Below are 17,402 nucleotides of genomic sequence, written 5' to 3' on the forward strand. Positions count from 1 at the left end.
AATGCTGAGGTACCCATCTCTGGACTCTCCATATCACTGGTGAATATTAAGTTCCTTGAGAAAGAACAGGAAAGAGAAACAGGGAGAGACTGCCTCTTACTTCCTTCACCCACAATCATAGTTCATATGGTATTTCTGTATCTCTCATATTTCCAAAGAGAATGAAGGTGTGGGATGCACTGACAGCATACTGACATATTATACATATTCAAGAAAAGATCGGCAGAATAGTAGCGCATGAAAGAGAAGTTTTATAATAAGTAGAAAATCTGACATGAAGCAAGTTATTTGTTTGGTTTTATTTTTTACCAGTATCTCTGTTTTCATGCAGATGGACCCTATGGACTTACAGTGAATTCTGAGAAAGGTCAGAAAATAGGGAAGGTGTTTACATTTGATAAAGGTGAAGCAGTCCAGTTTTATTGCTCAGCGGATTCCAATCCACCAAATACTTATTCATGGATCCGGAAATCAGAGAACTCCACACATGTAATTACACATGGAAGATACCTGGAAGTTGCATCTGAAAAGGTGACACAGAAAGCAGAAGAATACAGGTGCAGTGCATACAATTACATGACTGGAAAACGGGATGAAACTGGCGTCTTTGTGGTAATTATACCTATAGGTAAGAATGAATGTGTGTATTGTCTACCACAAGGAGTTCAGGTTGTCCTGATATTCATTTATCCTCAAAACAACCTGGGAATGTAGATTAACCTTAGAGACTATGACTGACACAAGGTCACCCCATGAACATTATGGTTGGCTAGTTTTAACTTCCATTGCCTTACACAGACTTAGTCTAGCAGTCTAACTGTACAAAATTCACACTTAAAACCAGTGTCAGTAAACCCAGCTTTCATATTAGGGACAGATCCATACCAGGCTTAAATTGATTTTAAAAGACATTTTGTCACTCAAGGTATCCTGGGAATAGTAACGTGAAGAGAGGACAGGTTGTCCAACAGAGTTCTTAGTACCCTTAGCAAGAGGAAGAGGAGGTCAAGGAGGGATGATGCAGGAGTCCTTCAACATTAAAGAAATTTTTAAAAAAAGAAAAAGAAAATGTACAGGTTCATGCATCCATAATCCAGACTGAATTGTTGGCCCTCAAAGAAGAAAAATGTGCTATTCCTGGGATGAGGAAGTGCTAAAATGTTTCTATCTTGAAAACTAGCATTATTGTATGTGCCCCCAAATCCATTGTAATAGTACTTTATTCAGTGTCTTTGAACACTACAATGTGGTGAGGTATTTGCATACCTCCCCCCAACCTAAGTGCAGGATTGTTCTAGTAGTATTTCCAAAATCTGTAGCCTGCAATGATAAATCAAGTGAGATCTGCATTGGTACATTGATGTATGTACTGGGAGCACCCAGTTCTGTAGTATATATCGAGTATAAAGGGGTGGGAGATTCAGCTCATAGCTTGGATGGGAGACAACTGGGAGCCCCACAGCTTTTCCAAAGGAAGATCAGGCTATAAGTAAATAATAAGTGTTTGTAAATACAAGAGAAATGCCAAGTTTGTTAGTCTTTCCTATCCTGTGTTCTTGTCTCACTATTTATAAGATATTAGCAGGATTATAGTTAGGGGAAGATTGTCCAGATTTCATGAGATCCAGAAATTTCCCAGAAAAACATTTGATAGGAGGATAATAATGTCTTACATATTTTCCTGTTAGTATGAAATAGAAACTTTTCCAGATCCTTTAGCCATTACCACAATGCAAATTAAGACATTAGCATGTTTCTTACAGGATATTTCACTAGCTTGTTTGATTTGCACAGCAGAAAGAGCTGATTCCAGTGGGGTGGCTGTGTTGGTCTATTGTTGCAAAGCAAAACAGAATTCATGCTTAAGGTAAACATGGACAGCAGCTGTCTGTTGTATAGACGGATTTAATGTGATCTCAAAAGATGAAAGTTTTGAGCTTTCAGAGGCAATAAAAGAAAAATGCATTACAATTTTACAGGAAAACAAGTACAGTTAAAGAGAGAGAGAGAGAGAGAGAGAGAGAGAGAGAGAGAAAGATGCCTGTGAAGGAAAAGCACAAACCAAACTTTTGTGATGCATTAAAAATAAATTTTTAAAAATATTTACTTTAAAGCCTGAAAAGATCGTGAAGTCTTCAAGATCTGTATCTGTACATGAATGTCTTCAAGCTTTTCAGAATATGTTTCCAGTGATATCTGAGCTACCACATATTTATTAAAACTGTTGTTGTAGCTTCAAATTAGTCATGTATCTAGGGCTGCCAGCTCTGGGCAGGGAAATATTTGGATATTCTTCTTTCCCTTTTCACAAGCAGAAAAGTTGGCTGGAGACAAGCTCATGTTTAGGGCAGCCTAGGACTCCATAGCTACCATAACAGTCAACGATGGGCCTGATGTACATTAGAACCAACATAGAGCAGGCCATAATTAGGGCATACTAAACTGCCACCAAATGGGTGGCACTCTTCAACAAACCCCAAAGGTCAAAGCCTCTGTGGGATTGATAGCCTCTCTGGGAAAGCTATATTCAACAAGAATTCAGTATTAGAAGCTGAGTTGGAATTATTATTTAAATCTATTCTTTGTTTTCCTGCAAAATGCAAATCATATCTTTATGCATTGTATACAGTTCACACCTAGCTATGTTGACACTATTTCATTCATCTAAATTTATTCACGTGAATATTTATGGGTTTTTCTTTTTTTCAAAACTTTTGCTGTTCTGTAGTAGAAGAGATTTCAAATAAAATAAATGAAAAAAATTCATGAAACATGGGCCAGCTGTAAAGCTTTGACCTTCAGACTTTTTAGAAACTATGACTAATCATGGTACTGGTTTCTATGATGTCAATATTAGCGTGTTTGCAAAAGGAAGCAACATTCATAGGTTCTTATCTTGCAAAGCAGGGCCTTAATTGACAAGAGAGTCAGCCATAAATATGGGCTATATTGACAGATAAAATATCATTCCCATGGCTGTCTCTGCTCTAGAGAAACATCTCAAGATGTTGATGTCACAGTACAAATACCATATTGGCAAAAACACCAGTGATAACCAGTCAAGAACTGTGGTATGAATCAAGCCACCATGAGGAGATATATAAATATTTTAATAATAAATGTTTGGTTGGAAACATGTACTATAATCAGAAGATTTAAAACAAATAGAATTGTTATCTCATCTATGATAACTCCAGATGGGTAGTTGTTAGTCTGTAACAGCAGAATGAAAGAGAGGCCAGTGGCAGTTTAAGACTAACAAAAGTTTATTCAAAACGAGATCAAATCCAAAGAATCCAAAGTGAACTGATTACTTTTTGGAATGGATCTTGTTTTGAACCAGCCACTCTTTGTAGTATCCTGCTTCATTTCCACTGCATATATAATTTGGCCTGATGGACTTACACTCCAATGCATCCAATGAAGGGAGCTCTGACACAAGAACTTGTGCTGGAATAAATTTTGTTGGTCTTTAAGGTACCACTGGACTCCTCTTTATCTCATCTGTGGAACTCTGTCAGGGATTCAGATGTCAAGGAACCTCATGACAGCTATTTAAGAATGATTCAACACAATGAGTGATTAAAATGTGGCGTTTGATTCATGAAGGAGAAGTCTATCAATGACTACTAGCCATGGTGACTAAAGGGAACCTCCACATTCAGAGGCAGTAAACTTCCGAATCCCAGTGCCAGGAGACAACATCGGGGAAAGACCTTGGCCTCCATGTTCTGTTGTTGCCCCTCCATAGTAACTGGCTGGCCACTGTGTGAGTCAGGATGCTGGCCTAGATGGACAACTGGTCTGATCTAGCAGGGCTTTTCTTGCGTTCTGAAAAGCTCATCATATATTACTGGTAGAACATGTAAACGACTAGAAACTATCTACCTTCAAACATGCAGTTAATCCCTACATTACAGTCCCTCCATCATAGCATCTGAGAAATCTGGGGAGTGGCCATCCTTTCCAGAAGCTAAAATTGTCACTGGAGAGCCTTCTCTGGTAATTCCTGCATTCATACATTACTTGAGAGAGAGCCTTTCGGTGTTTGTGCCCCAACTATGGAATTCTCTTTCATGGGACATCAGCATGTTTGCATTTCTAGTATCATCTGAGAACAGGAAATTTTCTTGCAGTGACATAGATCAGCTAGTTAATCAGTTGATTAGTTAAGTATATTTATTGATTGCTTTTCTCCATAACAGGACCCAAAGCTACTTGTATCAAATAAACTACAGTCAGCTACAATAAAATAAATATAATTTCAGTATACACATAAGACCACTACAACCCTATGTTGTACTTGAGTCTGGGCAGGAATCCAATAAGCCAGTTGTCCAAGCCCAAAGAGCACAAGTTGCAGGCCAAGAGCCCTTTGGCTCCTACCCTTCAGTCACACCCAAGGGCACATGCCCATTTTCCCATCTAGAATTGATGTGCATGTAAATCAGATCTGTATGTAAATTGTGTATTGGTTTGTTTGTTGAGCTGCGGTGGCTCAAGTGGTTAAGATGCTGAACTGCAGGCTGTGGAAGGTCAGTAGTTCAGCAGTTCGAGACCCGGGTGCCGCAAGACGGAGTGAGCTCCCGTCTCTAGTTCCAGCTCCTGCCAACCTAGCAGTTCGAAAGCAAGAAATTGCACGTAGATAAATAGGGACCACTTCGGTGGGAAGGTAACAACGTTCCGTGTGCCTTGGTGTTTAGTCATGCCGGCCACATGAGCACGGAAACGTCTTCGGACAGCGCTGGCTCTTCGGCTTTGAAACGGAGATGAGCACCGCAACCCTAGAGTCGGATTCGACTGGCTTTTGAGCAAGGGATGCCTTTACCTTGTTTCATTTGACATTTGGTATCTGGATACCACCTACCCTACGATCACAGTGGAATCAGCTACCTAGGAAGGTGGCAGTCTTTGAGCAGCAGCTGGACAAACACTTGTCAGGGATGCGCTAAGCTGATCCTGCATTGAGCAAGGGGGTTGGACTAGATGCCCTGTATGGCCCCTTCCAGCTCTGTGATTCTGTGCTACAGGCAGTGCTGGAAACAGTGAACTTTACCTATGTCCTAAGCTTGCACTGCTGCCAAGAACAATTACTCAAAATCATTTGCAACTTTGTCAAACCATGAATATGACTTATCTCTCTCATATTTACACTTGGTGAGATCTCAGTTATATATTAAATTTAAGACAGATACTTCTGGAGGCAAATATAATTTGAACTGGTGGCTTAAAAAAGGTCAAATCACACTGCAAAAGTTATCCGTTTTGGAGTGCATAGAGACATAGCAGCCCGGATGGCCCTGACTGAGCCAGTCTCCCCAGAGCTTGGATGCTAAGTGGGGTCAGCCATGCTTGGATGGGAGGCCACAAAAGAAGACCAGGGTTGCCATGTAGAGGAAGGCAGTGGCAAACGACCTCTGCTCATCTCTTGGAGTGAAAACTCCATGGTCCTGGGATTGCCATGAGCAGACTGCAATTTGACAGCGCTTAATTATTATGAGAGAGAAACACAGATGATGAAAACAGCAGTTGATGGGCTCTGGAAGTATACTCATTACATTGTTGACAAGTATTTATTCTTTTCCAGCCTCCATATTGTGGATCATTGGTTTAGCAGCTTGGCTTAGCTATGCACAGCACTGGCTGTCTGGCAGTTGTGATGTCGCTATATGTCTCCCAAGCATTTTTACAATGTTTAAAAACAGATTATGCACCGCGTCACTGAATGAATGTTAATTAAAGGCATATGTAGTGCTTCTATAAAAATTAGAGTCAGATCATCTGCATGAAATATTGGTAGGGTCAAGAGGGACAACCCTATCAACAGTATATCTGTGTATATATCTTTGCAACAGTAGTGATTCTTTAAAGAAAAAGTGTCAGGGGCTCCTGCAATTTCCCAGTAGGTCATTGCAGCTTGCGCTGACATCTGGCAGACTAGCAACACCACTGAACTATTAATTATCAGCACTAATGAGTCTATAAAGCATTACCTCTCTGGCTTCCATACATGTGATTTCTTTTCCATCAGGACAAAACCATGCTTGCTGTCTCTATTTCACTTCTCCCCCTTCCTCATCTCAAGGATGTTTTCTTCCAGCCAGTCCATTGAAGTGCCTGTGCTAAATTAATCTCTGTGAAATTAAATGCATCATTGTAGCAGACTGGCTGCAGAAAGTTTTTTTTTTAAGGGTATATTTGTGGTGGGGGGGGTGAGTGTGTGTGCACCTGGAAGTCATGGCAACCTCTGGTGACTGACCCCTACTGGGGGACCTGGAGGATATTCAGAGAGGTGGCTGAATAAAGCCTGCCCCCGCCTCTGGTATTCCAAGGTATTTCAAGGAGGTCTCTCATACAAGTACTTGCCAGAGTTTCCCTTCCTTAACTTCCAAGATCTGATGAGATCAGGCTTGCCTGGGCTATTCACACTCACCCCCCATCAAGCCCGTCCTGGGTTCCGGGGGCAGACCCTTCCGTGGCCGTGACATCTCAAGGCGGGGGAGGTCCAACGTCTCTGGGAGACAAGGCTTGTAAAGAAGAGGGGGAGCGTTGGGGCCTCAGATGGGTAGGGGATGGATTTGAATGCCACTCCGTAAGTCCCTCTACCTCTGTGCTTTGGTTCCCCAGCCTCTCAGCATCCTCCCTGGACTCCTTCTCACTCTCTCTGCATCCAGTGGTTCCGTGCACGTCCTTCCTCCCCGGCCCCTTCGCTTCCCTCTCCTTTATACCCAGTTCCCTCGTCCATTTCCCGTCCCCGCCTCCCTCTCTTTCCTCCCAGCCCCGCCCCCTTGATAAGCTCCAATGCCTTCCCCGTGGCTGGGGTGTGGTCGTAGCTATGCCGGCGGTGGTCTTGGCGGCCCGGGGCCGCACCGCCGCCGTGTGGGGTTTCGTGTGGTCGTGGGGCCTCCATCAGCCTCTCCCCGGTGCTGTCGGCCTCTCCTGCTGCTCCCCGCGGCTCCGTGCTCCGTGGTCGGGCTGGGTCGGACCGTTGTATCCCAGCTGTGCTGACGGGGCTCGGCAAGGTGGGGTCTTCTTGGTCGGCAGGTTCTCTGGGTGAGTTGGTGGTTGTTGGGGTCTCTGGGGGGTGTAAGTTAAGTCCTGGGATCCCTGAACCGGGACACCCCCCCCCAACATAAATATACCCTCAAAAATATTTTTTTCAAATTAATTTTCCCCCTATGCCTGTGGCTTCTCATTCACAGCAAAAGCAAGTATTCAGCCCAATGTGGTGGCATAGTAAATACATACACTGACTTGGACCTCCTTCTACCTAGTTTCTGCAGGTTTCCAGAATAATGGTCCATGTCTTCTGAATGGATTCAGGTCTCTTTAGTTCCTGTTCCTTCTCATTTATGTACTAAATCCCACCTTTCTTCTGTAAATGCAGAATAGCATACACAGGGTTCCCAGAACTTGCTTAGCTTCAGCAAGGTTCCTGCATCATGTCCTTCCAGTTTACTGGGGACTCTATGTTGCCAGCTTTACATCCCCATGGACTTCCTGTATCTCCTCCTTCCACAACCCATTTTCCTTTTGCTTTCTCCTCTTCATGTCCACATCATTTATTACCTACACAGTCCATCGTATCCTAAATGGCTGGAGACTGGAGTATCTTTCTCATCTCCTCCTATACGAACCTACCAGTTTATTAAGATCATCTTAATAAAGGACCTGAGGACCTGATCTGGTTATTATTTATCTAGACCTTTATATACATCGTTTTCACTTTAAGAAAAGTGCTTACAGCTTAATAAAAGAAGATGTAAATATAACAAGAAAAATAGAAAATCACTTAAAAGTTGTATATGTTAACATAGAATTTAAAACCAGGGTAAGAACTTACTTAAAGAAGCCTTCCAATTTTTATTTTTATGTTTTTTTAGTCTTTAGCTTATGTCAGAAGGACTACAATATGCAATTTCAGGGACAGGAAGTTGCAAAGAATAGAGTTGGCTGACAAGAAAGCCCGAACACAAGTCCCCACCAAACATACTTCCATGATGGTAGGTTCCTGTAGCAATGCCTCCTGTACCATCTCTTTTGGAGGTTGGATGGGATGGTGTAGTTTTGTTTTTTAGATTTTATGCAAACCAAAAACAATTTATGTAGACAAAAAAGCAAGAATATACTTTTTTAAAAAAAATTAAACAAATACGATTTGTATGCTACCATGGGACCTTCCTCCAACACCCAGTAAAGTATTTCTGCTGGAGGAAAGCTCTTTGGAAAGAGGAAGGCTCTGCAATTAGCGGGACAGAGTGGTAGAATACCACTCCTAGAGTCCTGCGCAAAAAGCATCTTGTACTTGCTCCTTTTGTTCTTCCAGGCAGTTACTAGGAGCTTCCCCACCAACAACAACAAACCAGAAGTACAGAAAGTGGTGTGTTGAGTACCCTCTGGTGGTCACATGCACCCACTGTAAGTGGAATGGTTTAGGAGACCAGTTAAATTAAAAAAAAATGTATCTAGAATTATGAGGGTGATAAGATCCTTTACAAAAAAATACCGAAAACAAAGAACCACAGGTTTCTAGCAAATATGCTGATTGTATAAAAACATAATGTGATTTGCCCTGCATTCTTGGTTTAAGCCCCAATGTAGACAAATTCCACATAGATCCCATGAAATTATATTATCAAAGAAGGTAAATATCGACAAACTGTATGAAATGTATGAAGCCATTGAAAGCTATGCTCATGCTTATCTTGTAAATCATTGCTGTTTATCAAAAAGAATAAAAATTATCTGTTAAAAAAAGGAAGGTAAAGAATATATTTTGTTATATTTGACAGTGCAGCATAACTCTCTTTACCTGAATTGCTGCTGACTGACAGTACCCCAGCCTGATCTTATGCAAAGTTAGGTACATCTGAAGAAGCCCAAGTCTGTGCAGGATCAAGCTGCAACAGCCACTACTTCCTTTCTATCCATAGTTAAACATCCCTTTAACATGAATTACTTTGTCACCCCCAGTTTTGTTCAGATTCAGTTCATGAATGGCTGTTCCTATAATCCTTTGCTTGAATGAAAGCAACAGAAAGGGAAGAACACTAAATATTTGTGGGTGCAAACTTTGTATAATGACCCAGCAGGCTGAATGTGGTACCAGCAACCTTTACCTAACATGGTGCAATTTTTACAATAGCCCGTCTGTCAGAACCCACAGCCAACAACGAAGTACACGCATTCAGGAACGGTAATACTTTTATTGCAGAGCTATAGATGCAGTAACATAGGCACTGTTAAGAATGGCGGCGGCCCCTTGGGCATAATAGGATATAGGGTATTCATATGCACACACACATACACACAGCACTGGCCAATTAGGCACCCTCCCGCGCGCGGGATAAGTCTTAGAGACCATTAGGTAGCTGAAGCTGAGAACAAACACTCTCCCACGGCATCTAGGGCAATCCCAGACACTACAACACCCTCCTGCACATCTGTATAGATAAGCATTTTGGCGCACAGCAGAGACAGCACAGAAAGGAATGCAGTAGCAATTAACCTGAAAGGAAAGCAATAGCAATTAACCAGACACAGACCAACCTCCCCAGCCTTCATGGCAGCATAGCTGACACAGTCTCAAAATGGTTGTAGCACCAGGTTTCAGTTATCTACTAGCGTTTACCGTAACCACTGTCATTCATGTACCAATTTGTACAACACTTTGGTTCCTCCTTGCAGACACTCTTGACCCACTCTGTGGCCAGATCAGTAAAGTAATTAATTTATATTAATTAAATATTTTTCTGTTCTGTCTGCCATGTGAGATAAGTCAGACATAGAAATAACACACTTGAGATGTGAGGAGTCAGTGGGGAGTGTTTTCTGTCAGAGAAGTGCAGACATTGAAGCAGCAGCAGTTCTAGGGGCATTTATGTACACTACCTAAATAGCGGCATTGTTCACATTCCAATGCACCTTTGTGTGCAACATCCTGGGCTTCACATTATGTACTCACCCATCTGAGTGTGGTTAAGTTGTTTCCATAAATCAAACATCAACATTATCTTTTTGTTCTTTCCTAACACAGGATCGGCGAAGATGATGCAAAAAGGAAAATATTTGTCTCCTCTAGCAATAATAACTGGAATTTCTGTATTTTTGATAGTATCAATGTGCCTTCTAATACTATGGAAAAGATTTCAGCCTTGTAAAGGTATGTTAAATGAATGCTCAATTACGTTCATGTTTTCTGTAATTAAAGGGAAAAGTAATTGATAAAGTATCTTTGTCTTTTGTTTCCAGCTATACAGCGGAAGCTGCAGAGCAGGTAGAAAAACTAAATAATCATTTCCTCACTAAATACATCATCTTCCTTCTAATCTGGATCATACGTGTTAAATGTTTGGATTTTTTAAATTATATTTCTAGGCCTGCATCAGATTACAGACAAGCACAAAGCATTTCAGGTAATATGGAATAATACACAAAGTCGGTATAAACTCCTTTAGATGCTGTTGTGGGAAGGATGATTGATGAAATATAAAATCGATCAAGAAGGAAGTAGAGATAGCAAAGTTATGAAAATTGTACCTAGGAATATATTTAAATGTTGTTGTCACGGCAGGGGCAGGCATGACAGTTGTGGCTTCTGTGGTTTGACTCAGAAATATAGGTTTCTTTTGTGGTTTCTACTCAGTTGGGATAAAACTCTACATGTCAATTTCTTGGTCACATTACTGAAACTTGGTATGAACAGTGCCATCAAAAGTGATGCCTGTTTTCACGTTTTTGGCATTAAAAGCATCGCTTTCCTAATGCAGGGGTGGACTGGGACACTGAAAGGGCCTGGGAGCAAGCAGAGCTATGTGGCCTCTGTAAGGGTCAGTCCTGCAAGGGAGACTTGGCTTGGGCCCCACGGACAGCCATTTTCCTGCATTAAGAATGTTTGGCTGATGTTTCCTCAATGTGTATCAATTGTTGGTCAATATTCCTGTGGTTGCTTTGCTAGGTATCCATAAGAGTTTGTAAACGATGATAATACGTGTGTGTACACATGTGCATGTGTTTCTCTGTGTGTCGAGAGAGAGAGGTTTAATTTTGCTGAGAGATGTGGTCTACTTGTGTACTCATAAATAAAGCAAATATTACAAAATGCCACAAGGCTTCAATGCTTCCAAAGGAAGCTAAACCAGGTAGCATTGCACATTTGTCTGCCTAAGAAAGCCACACCCTTACAGCAACAAAGACAACACATACTCTTTCAGTAGGAAATGCTCTTCTTAGAGCAACACAAGAGCAGATGACTCAAAAGTATGGACAACATACAGTAATTAGATAAGAACAACAAGGGCAATTCACACACCATTTGTCATTTTACAGGTAATGAAATAAGCTTTATAGTTGCTATGATTTACCTGAAAAGCAGGCCACTTGTTTCTCACATGATATAGGGCTACTAGCCTCAGGGGGGGACCTGGAATTCATATGGAATTACAACTAGGGTTGCCAAGTGGAACTTACCTTGGTGGCGGGGGACTCCCGGGTGGATCCCAGAGTGCGAGCGCGCCACACACACGTCACCAGGAAGTGACGTTATGACGCCGGGCACACTTGGGGCGGGGCCACAACCATACAAGGGAAAACCATGGCCCTTGTATGGCCGTGGCCCCGCCCCCAGCGTGCCCGGCGTGCCTGTGTCACTTCCGGGTGATGCGCGTGTCGGGGAGAAGTCCCCCCGGGGCCCAATCCGGCGGCCCCAGGGAACGGGCCTCTGGGACAGGGGTTTCCCCGCCCCCCGGGGGGACTTGGGATCCCTAATTACAACTCATCTCCAGACTACAGAGATCAGTTCCACTAGCAGATACAGCCACTTCAGAGGGGAGAATCTGGTATACAATAGGGTCTAAGAGAAATGGAAGTCCTAGAGTGATGCTACAACCCTGCTGAGCTTCCTTCTCTCCCCTAAACGCCATCCTCCCCAAGCACTACCTCCAAATATCCAGAAATTTCACAAGCCAGAGCTGGCAACCATACATATGCACAGGGCTTTTTTTTGTAGAAAAAGCCCAGCAGGAACTCATTAGCATAATATGCTAACATTCACTCCCATTAGGTATAGTTGCAGCACTGAAATCAGACACCTTAGGAGGGCTATAATGTGCACTCTTTCTCATGTCACTTTGGCCTTTGGTTTTACTGTTGGCTTTTAATGGAGCTGGTATCTTTTAAAATTCTCTTTTCTGCTTTTAGAATATAAGATTTGTTTTACTCTCTGTTACTGGCTAAATTTGTTGGTTTTTTATGCTGGAATTTTTTTCTGTTTTATTTGTGTTTTTCAATTATTTGTTACGATCTGTCTTGGGTGTTTTTAAAAAGGAGAAGAGTATGTAACTGTTTGGAGTAAATTCATAAAATTTCCATCTCTCTCTTGAAGTGTTTCCACATTATGTTTATCTTCTGTATATCTTCAGGTTTTTTCTCTTTTCAAGACTTCACACATGCACAAAGTATTTCAGTGGGACTGAAGCTTAGGTTGAACACTTCTGTCTGTAACTAATTTTTTTCTTTGTATAAATATACATATTTTAGGACATGAGAATGCACTAGATGATTTTGGAATATATGAATTTGTTGCATTTCCAGACCCTACAGGAATTTCTAGGGTAGGTGTTTGTACAAATATATAATTTTTAAACAAGTTACAGATATTTCCTTCCATCTTCATATAATTAACAGCAGTAACAATCTACATATTATAAAAACAGGTACAAAGCAAAGCTTTAAAATGTCCAAAAATGGAAACCATACATAACTACATAATATAGAAAGCTGTGATTTTAGCAATGCTAAACCTGGCCTTTGTTGTCCAATTTGTTTCTTTTTCATCCTCTTTGTGATAACCACTTCCTAGATCTGGGCTTCAGGCTACATTGAAAGCCTGTAAAGCTTTTAAACTTCATCAAGCAGGACTCAACTTGTTCAAAAGTGAAATTACTGCAAAAGAAGTTACAGTCTGTAGAGTAAAAATTAGTTCATAATCTGTTTTACACTCCTATTCCTGTTCTCAGAGAAAACTATTGTCTCCCTTTTTTAGGTTTCCAGTCAGTCAGGTTCTGGCTCTGATGTTCAGTTTCAGGATTTTCATGGTACAGTTTATGAAATTATTGGACACATTCCTGTACAGCACCATGACCAGCAGCAGTAAGTCAAAGAAACGTAATGTTTAAACAAGGCTCCACAAATCACGGTCAACAAGAAACTTCTTAGTTACAGTTAGGGTTGCCAGGCCCCACAAAGTCCCCAGCGGGTGACTTTGGGGGGCACTACTGGAGGGGGTGGGGCATCCCTAACGTGATGACATCACACAGAGGTGATGTCATCACATTGAGGAGCTGCACCCCTGCCTCTCCCCAGCGGTATTTAAAGCCTTGCTTTAAATGCTGCTGGGGGGGAGGCTGTGCAGACCTGCATTCCAAGCCCTTTAAAGGCTGCTGTGGAGAAGTGGGGGGGGGAGGCTGTGCATGCCTGCATTCCAAGCCCTGAATTCGGGGCTTACAGTGCAGGCGTGTGACCCCTGCCTCTCTCCAGCAGGGAAGAGATGGGGAGGAGGCTAGGTGGTCGCTCTTTGGGGTGGGGCTTCCCCCCACTCACCAGCCCCTCCAAATCAGGCAACCCCCACCAAACCAGGGGGTCTGGCAACCACAGTGCAAAGTTATTACTTAGATGGGAGGAACAGGTAATGTCTAACACTGTTTTAGTAACACAAAAAGTTGAAAACTGCTTACAGTTTATCGGAAATATCTGATGCAAGGAGACTCAAACAAGGCAGAAGTGTATTGTCATATAGTGGTTAGAATGCTGGGCAAGGACTGGGGAAACCTGAATTCAAATCTCCCTTCAGAGCCAATCATTGTCTCTCAGCCTAACTTGTTCATGGGGGTTTTAGGCAGGGCTTTTTTTGTAGAAAAAGTCCTGCGGGAACTCATTAGCATAATAGGCCACACCCAACAGTAGAAACTCATTAGCATATTAGGCCCCACCCTGATAGCACAGCTCATTAGCATATTAGGCCGCAACCCCATGTTACCAGAAGTGTGGTCATCCAGCCACACCCACCTTTTGCTTCTTATTCTCTTTACCTTGTTTGTTGTCAAGACCCAGGGCTTTTTTTGTAGCAGGAACTCCTTTGCATGTTAGGCCACACACCCCTAATGTAACCAATCCTAACGAGTTTCTGCTGTTGGGTGTGGTCTGTTATGCTAATGAGTTCCTGCTGGGCGTGGCCACCTCGGGAGCCAGCCGGAACTCCGTTCCTGTGCATTCCTGCATTCCTGCCCAAAAATAGCCCTGGTTTTAGGAGAATAAAGTATTGGGAGAGCTGGTATGTTAAGCCATTGCTACGTTTTGCAGGGTGCACGAAGGCTCAGAACACAGCAGAGCTCCTTTGTTCAGAGTATGCTTGTAAGTCTACAAAGTTACACAGAGTCACTTATCAGCTTAAAAGAAAATAAGAACTGATGTATTCAGGAAATACATACTGGATAGTGCAGCTTAGAGAAAGAGATAGATTCTATACCAGGGGTGGCCAAACTGTGGCTCGGGAGCCACATGCAGCACTTTCACACACATTGTGCGGCTCCCGGCAGGGCGGCTGGGGAAGCTAAATATCATTAGCAACAAATATCATTGGACAAACAAATATCATTATCACTATCTGCTTTTACCGCTTTTGTTATTATTTTTGGCAGTCTCATTTAATGTTAATAAAAAGCAAATTTGCATATTTGCCAGTAAAAACTTGTAATATTTGTCCATGTCTTGCAGCTCTCAAACATCTGATACTTATTCTATGTGGCTCTTTACGTCAAGCAAGTTTGGCCACCCCTGTTCTATACTATCTAGCTAGTGATGGATGTGGATGCAGAGAGGTGTCCTGCATCCATGCTGCCAAAGATGGAGGCTCTATCATGCCTGGCACGCCCTCCTTTAGTCCATCTTTTTCCTTCGGCCTCCTACCAGTCCTGCCTGCAAGGTGGCAACACACTCCAGAACTGGCTTAAAATTCAACTCATGAACACCATCTGGGGGATTGCTTTTAAGACTGTACTGAATGTTTTATATTGTATTTTATTTACTTTTGAACATTGCCCAGAGCCATGTGAACACAGGGATTGGGTGGAAATAATAATAATAATAATAATAATAATAATAATAATAATAATAATAATAATAAATTGCAATAGGGATTTTGTATCAAAACAGCAGGTATGAGAACTACCAAACCTTTTAAAACAGTTTATAATGCAGGAAGAGGAAACTAATTACGAAGGACAAGAAAGCTGCAGTCCTATTTTTATGTTTAGGGCATCTCTTTGCTGTTTTCTAACTACAGCTGACTGTTTAATGCATTATTATCCTGCCTTACTTCCAAGAAGCTGTTGGCCCTACATAATTCTCCATTCCCCAAGCTAGAATGGATATGTCTTTGGAATTTCTTGCCAAGCTCAGGAAAGAGCTTAAAAACACACCACACAGTCCTCTGGGTTAAGTGTTGATTAAATGTATGTTTAATTTGTTCCAGTTGTACATGAAGAGATAAAAGAAAGCATATTGATGACATCTGTTTCTGAAGGTGAACAGGAGAAGCAGCAACAGCTGGCAGGAGAATGGGATCAACAATCCACTTATAGTGAAAGCGCCATCTTGGATATAGCAAACCCTTTTCCTTATTGCTGCATTCCTAATGTTTTTGTATGTGCTTTGTTTAAATTATATTTCCTGGAAACAGCTGCTGATTACAAGTTGGACTGCAAAAGTTGCAAAAACAACAAGCAGAGACAAAAATGGCAAAGTCCTGGATTTGAAAATCTGGGATTACTGCATCCTTGTCCAGCTAGAGGGATTTCCAGTGCTTCCCTTGATTTAAACTGGAGATGAATGTGCCTTAAAACTTTACATCGACTTGTACTGCTGGAGACCATCTATATACTGCCAACATTAATGAAGTATGTGTTCATTAAGAAGCACCTGATTTTTCAAAAACCAGCCTAAATTTTTCAGTACAAGACTGCAGCTGAAACAAATAAAGTGACTTCTGTGACTATTTAAGTATCGTGTGCAAATGTGTAAGCATTTGTGGCCCTTTCTCACACACCCAGGGAAATGCTGATCATCACTTTGGGGGTCAGGAAGCAACTTTTCTCCAGGCTAGTTTGGCTGGAGATCCTGAAGGTTTTTTGTCATCTTCTGGATGTGGAACAGCAGTCACTGGGGGTGTGGGGGGGGAGGTATTTGTGAATTTTCTGCATTGTGCAGGGAGTTGGACTAGACAACTCTGGAGGTCCCTTCCAACTCTATGATGCTGTGGCAGCTAATGCTTCTTAACATGGAAGTCTCCCCTGCAACTCACACAGTACTTTCCCACAGGTCTACCCAGCCATAACTTTCCAATGAGAGTCCTTCACTAAATAGAATGTCAGTGTTCAGAAGCAGAATCTCTCTAGTTACCAGATTTTGGGGGTAGATTATGGGGGAACACTGTTGCTGTCACACCCTGTGTGTGAAAACCCTGCACTAGATGGAAACAAGATCAAGGTCCCAAACTGAGTACAAGGAAGAGGTTGATTCTGAATCACCAAAATCAAACCCACCGTATCAATTCCCCTTCAGTTAGTTTACCCTCAAAACGTTCAAATCCCACTTAGTTATCCTAAATATATTCCCTTTTCACAGATAAACTTTGCTTATGGGTTAAAGAAGCAGGACTCCAGCAAAGAAAATGTGAAGGACAGCTGTTCAATCAGAAGCTCAGCAGTCTGATAGCCAGCCTACCTCCACTTTCATATAAGAACATAAGAAAAACCTTGTTGGATCAGATCAGGGATCCCAAGTCCCCCCAGGGGACGGGGAAAACCTCGCCCCAGAGGCCCGTTCCCTGGCGGCGCCGGATCGGGCCCCGGGGGGAACTCCACCCCGACGTGCGTGTCACCCGGAAGTGACGCGGGCACGCCGGGCACGCTGGGGGTGGGACCACGGCCATACAAGGGAAAACGTCTGGGTGACGTGCGTGCGGCGAGCGCGCACACACAAGACGCTGGCCGGGAGCCCCCCGCTCCTGGCGAAGATACACTTGGCAACCCTAGATCAGATCAATGGCCTATCTATCCAGTCACAAAGAGGCCAAAACCCAGGTGCCATCAGGAAGTCCACCCGTAGGGGCAGAACTCCAGAAGCCCTCCCACTCTTGTCCCCAAGCACTAAGAATACAGAGCATCAGTGCCCCAGATATAGTGTTCTATCTATACCTTGTGGCTCATACCCACTGATGGACCGCTGCTACATATATGTTTATCCAGTCCTCTCTTGAAGCCGCCTATGCTTATAGCTGCCATCACTTCCTGCAGCACTGAATTCTATGTGTTAATTATTCTTTGGGTGAAGAAGTATTTCTTTTT

The 17,402-nt window shown here is 42.5% G+C and overlaps 1 protein-coding gene across 1 annotated transcript; it reads left to right on the top strand.

The window, feature by feature from the left end:
* Positions 1-331: 331 nt before the first annotated feature.
* LOC107108268 (HEPACAM family member 2-like) lies at positions 332-15,987 on the top strand (the record flags this gene model as incomplete). Its single annotated transcript, XM_015408684.1, has 7 exons — positions 332-628; positions 10,037-10,162; positions 10,252-10,276; positions 10,378-10,415; positions 12,538-12,611; positions 13,043-13,149; positions 15,530-15,987. Coding segments are annotated over 7 exons (677 nt in total), but the record flags the coding sequence as incomplete, so codon positions are not given.
* Between the last annotated feature and the right edge of the window lie 1,415 nt (positions 15,988-17,402).

This window comes from Gekko japonicus, unplaced genomic scaffold (genome assembly GCF_001447785.1).
Source record: "Gekko japonicus isolate JY-2015 unplaced genomic scaffold, Gekko_japonicus_V1.1 scaffold2111, whole genome shotgun sequence".
Lineage (NCBI taxonomy): Eukaryota > Metazoa > Chordata > Lepidosauria > Squamata > Gekkonidae > Gekko > Gekko japonicus.